The sequence below is a fragment of the Syngnathus acus genome, chromosome 10 (assembly GCF_901709675.1).
Source record: "Syngnathus acus chromosome 10, fSynAcu1.2, whole genome shotgun sequence".
Taxonomy (NCBI): domain Eukaryota; kingdom Metazoa; phylum Chordata; class Actinopteri; order Syngnathiformes; family Syngnathidae; genus Syngnathus; species Syngnathus acus.
In genome coordinates, this window is record NC_051095.1 from 8,984,685 (window position 1) to 8,997,123 (window position 12,439).

The 12,439-nt window shown below is 45.9% G+C and overlaps 1 protein-coding gene across 1 annotated transcript in view; it reads right to left on the reverse strand.

The window, feature by feature from the left end:
• The window catches only part of LOC119129374 (protocadherin Fat 4), an 80,999-nt gene extending 69,212 nt beyond the window's left edge, over positions 1–11,787 (reverse strand). The window contains exon 1 of the mRNA XM_037262564.1: positions 6,281–11,787. Within this exon, the coding sequence (XP_037118459.1) occupies positions 6,281–11,362 (5,082 nt within the window). The 5' untranslated portion in view covers positions 11,363–11,787. The remainder of the gene's footprint in view (positions 1–6,280) is intronic.
• Positions 11,788–12,439: the final 652 nt, after the last annotated feature.

The window sequence follows — 12,439 nt, forward strand, 5'->3', positions numbered from 1 at the left end:
GATCTCAATGCGGCTGGCTTGGAAGCCACTTAAAAAAAAAAAAAAAGCAGCTTCTTTGATACAGCTCGATTTCTGCTTAAATGGTTCTACAGTTTCCACTTTCCACACTGGCTGGCTCACGCAAATGTGCTGCTGTATCATTAACAATCGAAACTGCCTACAGCGTAACGGCGGGTTGTGACATTTGGGAAGCTTTTCACAGATTCTGAATGACATAAATAAAAGACTGGCAAGAGAGGAAGCAAGATAGAGAGAAGTGAGGGGTGGGGGTCTGACAGACAGAAAAATAGACAGACAGAAAGATCAGTATTTCCATATTAATAATTTCCAGATTATCTGTTGTAAGTGACCCAAAACTTTTGTATATATAGTGCATTCCCCATTTTTCAATTGAAAACAGCTGGAAGAAGAAGAAGAAAAAAAGTAAAACCATGACAACAACACAGGAGAAAACAAAGCACAAGTTGCGTGTGCATGCTAAATCATAAGAGAGCGAGTAGTACTAGCGGGGTGGGGGGGCTTTTTTTTGGGGGGGGGGCCTTCTGGAAAACTCATAAAACAAGAGGAAAGGAGGGAGGAAGGGTGATACAATAACATGGACTCTTACTCCTGTGGTGCCAGTCGATCTTCTCTAGTGCTATGTGGCCTCCCAGCTACCAACTGGCTCCTACATTATCAATAATTATAAACTAAAAATGAATATTTCTTTTTTTGAAAAAGTTAGAACTTGAATTGTTACATGGGTACGGAAGTCGCTGCGTGGAAGAAAAATGCAAAAAAAATGCAATTTTTAAATAGAAAAATAAATATATATTGTTTAGAAATGACTAAATAGATCAAATAATGATAAACAACTAATTTGTATTAATGGCATGACGGCTTCAATCATCCAACGTGGGGGGTTGGCAGACAATAAAAAAGCAAGTCAGTTATTGAAGATGCAGGGGATGATAAGTTTGTGGAGAACTGTTTTTTACGACTTTAAAAAATGACTGTTTGACCTCACTCTCTTTGTGGAAAGTGCTGATGGCAAACTAAGTGGAGCGTTTTTGTGTTCTTTGTCCAATGGAAGTGCAGTTCAAACTAAAACACGATGTCCCTCAGAAGGCTCGTATAAGACGAACTGGAGGAGAAGAAACTGCGCAGGCCTGCGCTGTAATTCACGGTCTAATTGCAGTACTGGGAGCGTGTTTTCTGCATGTGTGTGTGTAATTTACGCATTAATCTGGATGCCGATGTCGCGAGGCATGTGGCGTCCGGCTAGGTGGTCATGTTGGATGAACGCGGTAAAGGGGAGTGGCTCTGGTCGTCCATTTTATGAGACAATGGCTGTAAAATGTGAATAAACACGCGTGTTCCACCGCAGCCAGAAAGGCACTCACGTTTGACCACGGCTTGAACTCGTGCAAAAAAACAACAATGACATGACTCCTTGTTATTTAAGGGGGGTGGATTTAGCAAAAGTGACTTTTTAATGGCCTGCCTCAGTCATTAAATGTAAAATTAAGAAGCCGTGCATTTTTTTTTATTGCTGTCACAGTACATTCTGGACTGGCCCTTCCAATCATGCTAAAAATTTGCACTTGCGGTGGATCTAAAATGTCTACACACCCCTCAGAGTGTTCAAATGCAAGTTTTTTTTGTCAGAAAGACAAAAGAAATAGAAGTAAAGACATCATTTCAAATATTTTTACTGCTTCTTAATCACAACCTGCACAGCTCAATTAAGAAAGTCTCATTAAGAGGTCTCATTTCGTTTGTGAACTGGAAAATAAAAGACTTTTTTTTGGGAACAATAAATGGATGCAAAACAATATTTAGTACCTCTTTATCCAAATCAAATTTTTTTTTAAATTTATTTCACCCGTTTTAATTAAGAAAAAAAACTTTCCGTTGGCAACATTACATAATTATCGAGATTGGCCGCTAATGCTCCTTTGGCTAGCAATTCCGAGTGGAATTCAAGGTGACGTTTGAATTCGTTGCCTCTCTGCTTCTCACTCCGAGTCAATGCGGGCTAAACCGCGGTTAAAATAACACACATGCGTGCGCAGCACTGCATTTTTCTCCCTGTGTGACTTTTGATTGTCACGCGTCATTTAGTGGCAGTAAAAGAGTCTGCAAGTTCCTGCCTCTTACAAACAGAATTCATCTCCACTGGGAGTTCCTTGTTTTTTTTTCTTTCTTTCTTTCTCTTGTGGTCTGCACTCTGATCAAAAAAGAAGCGAGGAGATTTTTCTCTTTGTTTCTGCAATCAGAACAAGAAGAGTAATTTAAAGTTACCAAGCTTCGCTTTCACTCGAGCGCGGCCAACTTGATTATGAGAAGTCGGGAATGGTAACGTGCAGGTAGGATGTTTTTAATCAATCATTGCCGGGGTATGACGACACTTTTTTATAAAGTTCGCTACTCTAGTAAATCAGCTAGCTGCTGCAAGCTCCACGGCAAACTGATATTACCAAGTAGCATCCATTTTTCAGGTTGTAGTTTTGGTATTTGATTGACAGTTGAATTGGGTATAATTTCAGCACATTCAGTGGACACGTCCACAGCAATTTTCCAACAAGCTGCGCTTTACGCTTAGCAATTTTTGTAATCGTTGAAATTTGGCAAGGTTGGACTGCAACAATATTCTCTGTGGTTTGTCACATTTCTTTTCACTATACTAGGAATTTAAGCATCAAAGCAAAGAGGCATTAAAATGACTATAATGTCACAAAAATAGCAAGCTAGCGTTGTCTTTTTTTCCCACAATCCCTTGCAACGCAGTCTGCATCTGGCACTAAAATGTTTCCATGCCACGCTCCACCTCCTCCCTCACACGCACACGCACACACACACACACGCACACACACACACACACACACACACACACACACACACACACACACCCTTTCCCCTTTAAACCCACAACTCCAAGAGTCTTTTCTTTGCCTCTTCAAGCTCACAACTCCAACCCAGGCCTGAGCATCCATCCAAAAGGTTCACATCTATCTATGTTCTTTTTACTCATAGATCTGCCAAGTCGAGACGCTGCTGGCACTGACCAAAACATAACAAAGGAAAGAAATAAAATGCCGCTGCTGCTGCTGGATTGTTTATCTACAGAGGCAAAAAGGAAAGCCTGGCTGTGTTTACTTTGGAGGCGAACAATGACTTACAGAGCAGGAGGGACACGAGCTGATGTGCCACTTGATCGAGATTTAGTTAGGGGGGAAAAAACATCAGTAGCAGTGGAATTGGAAAGGCCTGAATGTCAGGATATGAAAGTGCATACGCAGAATGCTGGAAAATTCTGGGAATGATCCACATAGTCAAATTTTCCCTCATTTTAAACACTTGTCTACTTGGTGAAATGCTTAAAGTTGAAAGTCAGTCAAATAAGGGTTATTTTTTGCTTTGTTCTTTTTCAGCCAAAGTGGCACAAAGTAGGAAGTGAAAATAACCCGATATTTATCTCTCTTCTTCCTCTTTGGGGAAAATCATGCACCTTTAAAGTTGCAAGATATATTTGCACGAGCTTGATTCATGATGCCATACAAGACCTCAGTTCAAAAGGAGCAACCTAATTTTTGGCTTTTTGCAACACTAAAATTAGAAGTCGACCCGACGTCAGAACATTCAAAATATGACTGAAATTCTGGGAATCAATTCACAAGGAAAGTTACGCAAAAAATTATGTGATTAGATTTGTTCTTGGTGTTTTGCAAGACCTTCACTTTTTATTGTGTTTAAAGTTCAGTAGATAAAAATCACTTTGGTAGGAGGTTCAAATTTCAAAATTGTTACAGGAAGTCTTTGACAACTTTTTACGGTGCTATTAGAGACTCCTTGAGATTCACTCTAGAGCAAAACATGTTCATCCCTCCTCAGCCATACTGCATAGATCAAATGCACTCGAACAAAACTACCAGAGCAATTTTCAGATACAATCAGCAAACAAAAGATTTACTTGGTTTTTTTTCCCTGTCCCACTTGATGGCTGGAAATGCACTCCAGAGACTCATCTATTTGTATACAATACATTTCGCACAATACTGTATGTCCCCCTTTGAAATATTGACTGTGCAATTAACTGATGTCTTTGAAGATGACAAATGGCAAGGATGATTTCCATTCATTTTTATGAGGAGGTTCAAAATCCAAACAAACGAAAAGACACGATTCCTTCCACCGCAGCATTTCTGGATGCGATGACTGTCGACTTGGATCGAAATAAAAACAAATTTAAAAAAACATCCTTCGTAACACTATGACAAAGCATTCCGCAACAATGGATACATTACAGCCAAGAAGGCAACTGCCCTGCCAGGAAGCAGCACAAAGACTCGGATTCAACATGGAATTCCATTCTTCGGAAAAATAGCGCAAGTAAATCAAGCGCTCATTGCATCCAACTTTTTTTCAATTTGTTCAGTACGTCATGTACGGACCCACAATGACAAATCTGAGCACACACATAAGAAAAGAAAGTTTCGACTGCAGGTTTACAAGCAACTTCCCGTTATGTGACCAATCAATGAAGGGAAATGCGACAAGGTCATCACCCCTCAACTCGACTCACAACCACCACTCTCTCCAATTGTTAGCAAGTATCTGCCATATAAACATTTGCACTGGAAAAACATTATTCTAAGTAGGACGGTTTACACTGCAAAAAAAAAAAAAAAAAACTGCGGGACAAAAAAAAAAAAAATCAGAGCACATTTCCACATGTGAACTACATACTCGGACATTTTATTGGATCTCACGCTTCTCGTAATGTGGTCAGATGAGCCGGGATAAGGTAAAGTCATCTCGGCGTGCCGAGCAAGGGTGATGAAGTTCAAGCACCTCCAATTTGAAAGTCTGGGAATGACGTCTCATTAAGAGCCCAGAGTGTGCAAAGCGGGAAGGCCTTAGGGCGAAGGGAAGGAAGGAACACTTGATATTTCTGAACTGGCCTAAGCAAAACATTCAGCAAACCAAGGCTGGATTACAGCTATATTAATGCTTTTATCTCATTTTTATTGTACATTTCAAGTGATCCACAAACCCTCACATCGGCTGATTAGCTAGCATGCTAGCCTGTAATATGCTAGCACTAATTGTTGTGACATCAACTACAACTGTTTGGATGCCAGGCTGGGTACATTAGTACCTACAACCGAGGTGTTATGGTTTGACAATAAGTCTGTATCATACCAGCAGCTGTTTCTAATATTTTGACCGCCCTCATATCGCAAAATACAGTAAATATTAGAACCAGCTGTCACACTACAACCGCAATAATAAACACATTGTTAGATTGATCACCAATGATTCAAAACAGAGCATTGCAACAACATATCGTCTCATATCGTCTCTCATTCTGACGCACAATTGCCTCAAAAAGGTGCGTCATGAACACAAACACCAGGCCAAAGCTTTGGTTTCACCCTCTCTGCCCTCGGCACAGTCTCAGCAAGGCTTAAGAGGTTGTCCAATTTTAATGGTCACTTATTGCCTGTGGAGAACTTCTCAGTCATATCACGAAACCAGCCGGGACCACCCCCAGTGCCAAAACAACCCCAAGGCTAAAAAGTAGAACTGGTGTGCACACACGCGCACACACACACACACACACACACACACACACACACACACACACACACACACACACACACACACACACACACACCATGCAATTACATTAAGAGTTACGTATGTAGTCTTTTGTGTTCATTTTACCATTTATCCTTAAATTGGTCAATAAAATATACTTATGTATTATTCATTTATTTATGATGTATATTTATTACAACTAAATAAATGAAAAAAAATGTGAAAGTTTTATTTTTAATATTATTATTGTTTTATTTACTATTATTATTATTACATTGGCATTTTACTTTTATACCTCAACCATGAAATAGTTAGCCCGAACTGTCCTTTTTAAAAATAAAATGTGGCACAAGTTTGCCCACCCTTGTTCGACTGGGACTTGTTTTTCATCAGTCATATCCCTATTTGGAAACAAGGTGACACTGCTAATGATGGCAGAGTACATGGTCGTCTTATACGGCAACCAACAAAATGTATATTTAACCAAAAAGCTGCGTGTAGAATGTGAATAATTGAGCGGACAAATGCATTAAGTGGCCTCTTTGGTGTGTATGACTTGGACTGTGTGTGTGTCGCCTTCCTCCGAGTCCAGTGTGGGTCTTGATCTCATTAATATGTCAGACAGATGGCAGTGCATGAGTTCATGAACCCTCACAACAAATAGAGCTGATAAAAAAAATGCTTGTGGTGTACTCACCTCGGCTCGCTGCGTTCTGGGCTGCTTGGCGTCCGTCTCAATGGCGTACACGTCCACCAAGTAGAGGTCAGAGCCCTTCTCCCTGTCGAGCTCCGCCGCCGTCTGTATGACTCCGGTGTAGCGTCCGATGGTGAAGAGGCGTCCTGCGGCTTTCCCACCGCTGCGCACCGCCACGATGAAGTACTCCACTTTCCCGCCGGAAGCTCTCGGACTGGCCGCGTCCAGGGAAATGACGTTGGTGCCGGGTGGCTGGCCCTCCTTGAGGATGGTGATGTACTTGGGCTGTGTGAACACGGGGCCATCCAGGCCCTGGAGGATGATAGTCATGTCGGTCCTGGAGGTCTTGCGCTCGCTGCCGTGGTCGGTGGCCGACACGGTGAGTGTGTACACGAGGCGAGAGGGCACAAGCTGCGAAGCAAGGCGGATGTCGCCGCTGTAGCGGTCCATGATGAACGTGTCCGAGTCGCCCTCCACCAGCTCGTACTCGACTTCCCCGTTTTCCCCCTCGTCGGGGTCAAAGGCCACAACTGTTGTCAGGATGGAGCCGATTACAATGTTAGGCTCAGCCACCAGGGCATTCTGGGACACAAAAGTGGGGATGTTGTCATTGATGTCCGTGACCCATATTGTGACATTTTTAAGAGCAAAACGTCTGTATTCAAATGGCACAGCTTGGTCAGTGGCCTTCACTGTCAATTCGAACAAGTTTGAAAACTCCCTATCCACCTCCTTGGTGGTGTAGATGAGACCGGAGATTGGGTCAATGCTGAAGTGGCCTCCTCTTGGGACCTGCTGAACAATGGAGTACTCCAGCTGTCCGTTGATGTCCGCATCCGTATCGTGAGCAGTGATGGTCATGACCGAGGCCGAGATGGGTAGATTCTCTGGGATGGATTTGAAGATGTCCCCGGGGGTAAAAATGGGGGGGTTGTCATTGAAATCCCTCACATGAATGATCACAGGAACTGAAGAGGAGCGCTGGGGACGGCCGTTGTCCCTGGCCGAGACGTTGAGCTTATAAAACGACTGCGTTTCGTAGTCAAGCTTTTTGAACAGGAAGATGCTGCCCGTGTTGGGACTGATGCTGAACGTGCCGTGGTTGTTTGTGGCGGTGATGCTGTACGTTATATCGGCATTTGGGCCCGAGTCAGCGTCACTTGCCGTCACTGAGGCCACCAGCTCACCGATCCTCATGTTTTCCTGCACGTCCACAGACAGTGAAGATTTGGGGAAAGTTGGGGCGTTGTCGTTCTCATCCAGTACTTTCACGCTAAGCATACAGGAAGAGGATAAGGGCACGACGCCAGCATCAACAGCGATTATTTTCAGAGAATAGGAAGCTGTCGATTCATAATCCAACTTGCCAACTAACGTGATTTGTCCTGAGCTGCCATCAATGGAAAACTGTCCCTCTTCATTGCCCTCAGCGATGTGATAATGGACCAGTCCATTGTTGTTTTCATCGACATCAGAAGCTGAGACGCGCAGCAGCTGGGTCATGTTCTGCGCCGACTCAGAGATGGAGGCCTGGTAAATGTCTTTGGTGAACTTGGGTGCGTTGTCATTGATGTCTCGTATGTAAACCTGAACTTTGGCCTGGTCTCTGAGGGGTTTAGGGAGACCCTGGTCAGCCGAGATGACAACGAAGCTGAAGGCAGCGGCGCCTCGTTGTCTCACGAGAGACTCGCGGTCCAATCGCAATGTGCTCGTCAACTCCCCCGTGATTGCGTTCAGCTCGAAGTTGGGCTGCGAAGTCTCAAACGAGTATCTGATGTCACTGTTTGGCCCAAAGTCCTTATCCTCGGCGTGGACCAAGCCCACCAGCGAGCCCCTCGCCTGCTCCTCCTCAAAGTGAAAGACGTAATTGGTGCTGTTAAACAGGGGACGGTTGTCGTTGACGTCGTCTAGGGTCACGCTGACATTGACGGTGGCACTTAGGGGTTCGACGGCACGGTCTGTCGCTACAAGCACTAAGTTATACCTGTCCTGCAGCTCCCGATCCAGCTCTGCTTTAATGTACAGTTGCCCATCTGGGAAAATGCCAAAGACGTCCCCTGTGTTGCCACCAATGATGTCGTACATGATCTCCCCGTTGAGACCCGAGTCTTTGTCGGTGGCCTCCACCTTGAAGAAGCGGCTGTTGACAGGCTCTGACTCCAGGATGGCGACGTCGTAGGAGAACTGGCCGAACACAGGGGAGTTGTCGTTGACGTCGTAAACGCTGACCATGAGCACCAAGCTGGAGGTGTGCCGGGGAACCCCCGTGTCCGACGCCAAGACCTCGATCTCGTAGGACGAGGTGGTGACCTCCAGAGGTCCAGTCAGGGTGATGAGGCCATGCTTTTCGTGAATGTGAAACAGACCTCTGGGGTTTTGCTTGAGGCTGTAGACCACCACACCATTGGCACCTTCATCCGGATCAGATGCCTTGGCTTGGAATATTACGTGACCTGTGCTCCAGTTCTCCACGGCGCTCACATGCTCCACAGAGTGAATAAAGTGGGGGGCATTATCATTCAAGTCTTTAACTGTGATGTTGACAAAGGCTTCACCGGTGATCTCACCTGCTCTGGCTACGATCTTCAGGTGATAGAAACCTTGCTCTTCTCGATCTATCTGACTGGATGCTGTGATTTGACCTGCTGCGTTTACGGCAAAAAGCCCCCTCTGGTCCCCCGAGGTGATAAGATAAGAAATATTAGAGTTCAGATCTAGAGTGGTGGCCGACACAGTCCCTATGACAGTTCCCGTGCCCACGTTCTCAAACATGACAAAGCTGTAAACTCTCTGGCTAAAGATGGGTGGATTATCTTGCGTGTCTATGACAGTCACAGTGACAATAGCGTGGGCGTGCGAGAGCAGCCCACCGCCATCTGCAGCCGTCACCTGCAGCTGATAAGTGGTTTTCACTTCTCTATCCAACGATGCCAGCGTGGTGATTTTACCTGTGTTGCTGTTAATGTGAAATTTGGAGGTGTCGCCTGCCGTTATGATGTATTTAACTGTGCCGTTGTTTCCCAAGTCAGGGTCTGAGGCGGAAACCACAGTGGCGTAAGTCCCCGGGGGCTCGTTCTCTTTCACATTTGCAAAATACTGCACAGGGTAAAAAACGGGCCTGTTGTCATTGATATCCCTCAGGGTGATGTTGACTTTTCCAACAGAGTGCAACGGGGGCGTGCCTGTGTCTGCTGCTTGGATGTGGAGCAAGTAGGAGCCCTCATCCTCTCTGTCTAGCTCTGCGGCTGTGCTCAAACGCCCCGACGCGGCGTCTAGGCGAAACAGCTCGCGAATGCCAGGTGCCGTTTCGCTATCGAATGAGAAACGGACTGTCCCGTTCTCGCCCAGGTCGTCATCGGAGGCTGAAAGCACGAGCAGCTCAGTGCCAGCGGGGGCATGCTCCACCAAGGAAACGTGATACATACTCTGTGTGAATGTGGGCACTTGATCATTCACATCAGTGATGCTCACAATGAGTTTAGTGTAGGAAATCCTGGGCTGCAGCCCCTGGTCTTTGGCGCTAATGTTAAGCACAACTTGGGATGCAACTTCCCTATCCAACAAAGCGGAGCTGGTAACAAGGCCGCTGTTTTCGCTGATGGAGAACCAGCCCAAAGCGTTTCCAGACACCAGCGAGTAGCGCAGGTTGGCATTCTGCCCGGAGTCGCCATCTGTTGCAGAGACCCCTTTTATGTAGCTGCCTTTGGGGATATCTTCGCTGATATCAACTCTGTACAGCGCCTCCTGGAATATCGGCGGGTGGTCATTGATGTCATTGACGAATATTACAAGACTAGCAAAAGATGAGCGCGCCAGCGGCTTGCCATTGTCCGACACTGACACAGTTAGGTTGTACGAGGAAATTCGCTCCCTGTCCAACACGCTGGCCACTTTGATCAAACTCAGATTAGGCACAGGGGACGTGTGCACGTCAAAGTGCCTTTGTTCATTACCACCTAGGATGGACACAGAGATGTTTCCATTAGCAGCGGGGGAGTCGGAATCGGACACTGTGAGCAGCGCTACAACTGTGCCAATTTGTGCATTTTCATCGACAGATGCAAACTTGGACGTGGTGGGGAAGTACCTGAATTTTACCACAGGATCATTATCGTTCACGTCCAACAATTTGACGGTGGCCTCCGTCCTACCAGACAACGAAGGCGCCCCACTGTCCACCGCGTGGATCGTCAACGAATACTCCTTCTTACTTTCGTAATCCAAACTTTGCCTTATGATAACGGTACCATCTTTGGGGTCGATTTGGAAGGGGGTGCCCTCGTCTAGGAAGTACCTGATCTCCGCATTGGTCCCGTCGTCTTGATCGGACGCAGTGATCTGCAGGACGCTGGAGCCGACAGCGGCGTCCTCAAACACACTCGCTTGGTACTGTTCACGCTCAAACACAGGCGGGTTGTCGTTAATATCCTGGATGGTGACATTCACCTGGAGATAGCCAAATTTCTTAGGGTCCCCCTTGTCCTCCACTTCGATCAGGAGCTGGTAGGAGGGTGTGAGCTCCCGGTCCAGGCCCCCTGTCGACACCAGGTGCAAGAATGCTCCCTCACCACTGGGATTGACAGTAATATCCAAGCGGAATTTCCTCTGTTGGTTGCCCTTCACGATTCTATAAGTGGTGTGGTCCACGCCATTACTCCCAATGTCAGAGTCGGTTGCTGTGTCAAGGATGACCTGGCGCCCGCTGCTGGCATCCTCCTTGAAGGACACCATGATGGATGCGTCCGGGAACACAGGTGCGTTGTCGTTAATATCCAACACCACGATCCTGACTTCCGTGGGGTAGGTCGGCTGGCTGGAGAGCACCACCACGTTGATGACATCGCTCTGCAGCAGCTCCCTGTCCACCACCGACGAAGTGGAAATCACCCCAGTGCTGCCGTTGATGGCGAAAAGTCTGTGGCTCTCGCTGAAGCGGTACGTGAAACCAGCGCGGGTCTCTATCTGACCCACGTAGGTCCCCGCGGGCTGCTCCTCCAGCACGCGAAACTCTTGGCGGACTTGCATGGACGCCGAGTAGCGTGACAGAGTCCACAGCAGCAGCAGGAGCGAGTGAAGCCGCGCCATGGTCAGGTCAGCCAGCCCGGTGCAGCTTGAAACATCCACACTAGACCATTATTATAATCCAAACTCGAGGAAAGTGGAAACTTAACTTTCAATGGTGATGTCCTTTTGAGCACTCAACTCCTGCAGTGATGTGTGCTCCTCATCAATGCAACATCCACGGGATGGTGAAAAGCATTCCTGCAACATACAAGAAAGTTCCCCACCTCCCTCTTACGTTTATCCCCTCCAAAAAGGCGCGTCAAAATGTCACTCAAAGTATCCGTGCGTAAAAGTGGATCAGAGGAGCGAGGAGCGGCGCACTGCCCTGGAGGGAAAAGAATAACGGACCACTTGCGCTTGCACTCAACATTGCGCCGCTACTCGGCAAAGTCACACTAGAAAAAGTTAGAACAAAGCTGGAGTCGGGGCAAGCTCCCTCCCAGCGACAATCCTATTGGACGGAGCTGAGCGCGCTCGCACCGCCTCCGTCACTTTCCATTGTTACATGCACACGCGCACTAACACGCTCACGTATAAACGCACGCACACACGCGCTGTTCTTGCTACTGCAGGAGCTGTCAATCATGCTGCACGCTGGTTATTACACCCCTCATATAAGTCATTATTACGCCTTTTAAAAGTGTAAAGTGTTTTGAAACTCACAAAACACAAAAGAAACAACTTTTCAAAAGATTAAAGCAGGAAACAAAGATAAAAATGTAGCTAATAATCACACATTTTAACCATTTACAATATGAAAATACTTTTTTTAAATGCAATTACCATGTGCAAAGAAAAACGACGTGATTGGTTGGTTAATTTGATGTAACAGCTTAAAACCATCTATCTGTAAAAAATGTATTTATTATTTAATTATTCTTTTTTTGTTTGTTTTTTAACGCCAACAATAAAATACATTTTCCATGACAAACCCAGATTTTGATGATCATGGGGCACTTGTAAAAATGGATCAGTAGCACCACTAAGCGGTTACAACGTGCTACAGCAACAGTCAAATCACATCGAGATGTATGTATTTCAAGTATAAAAAAATGTGTAAATCAAGGTGAAAACGTGTTTTTATTAATGATCAAAATG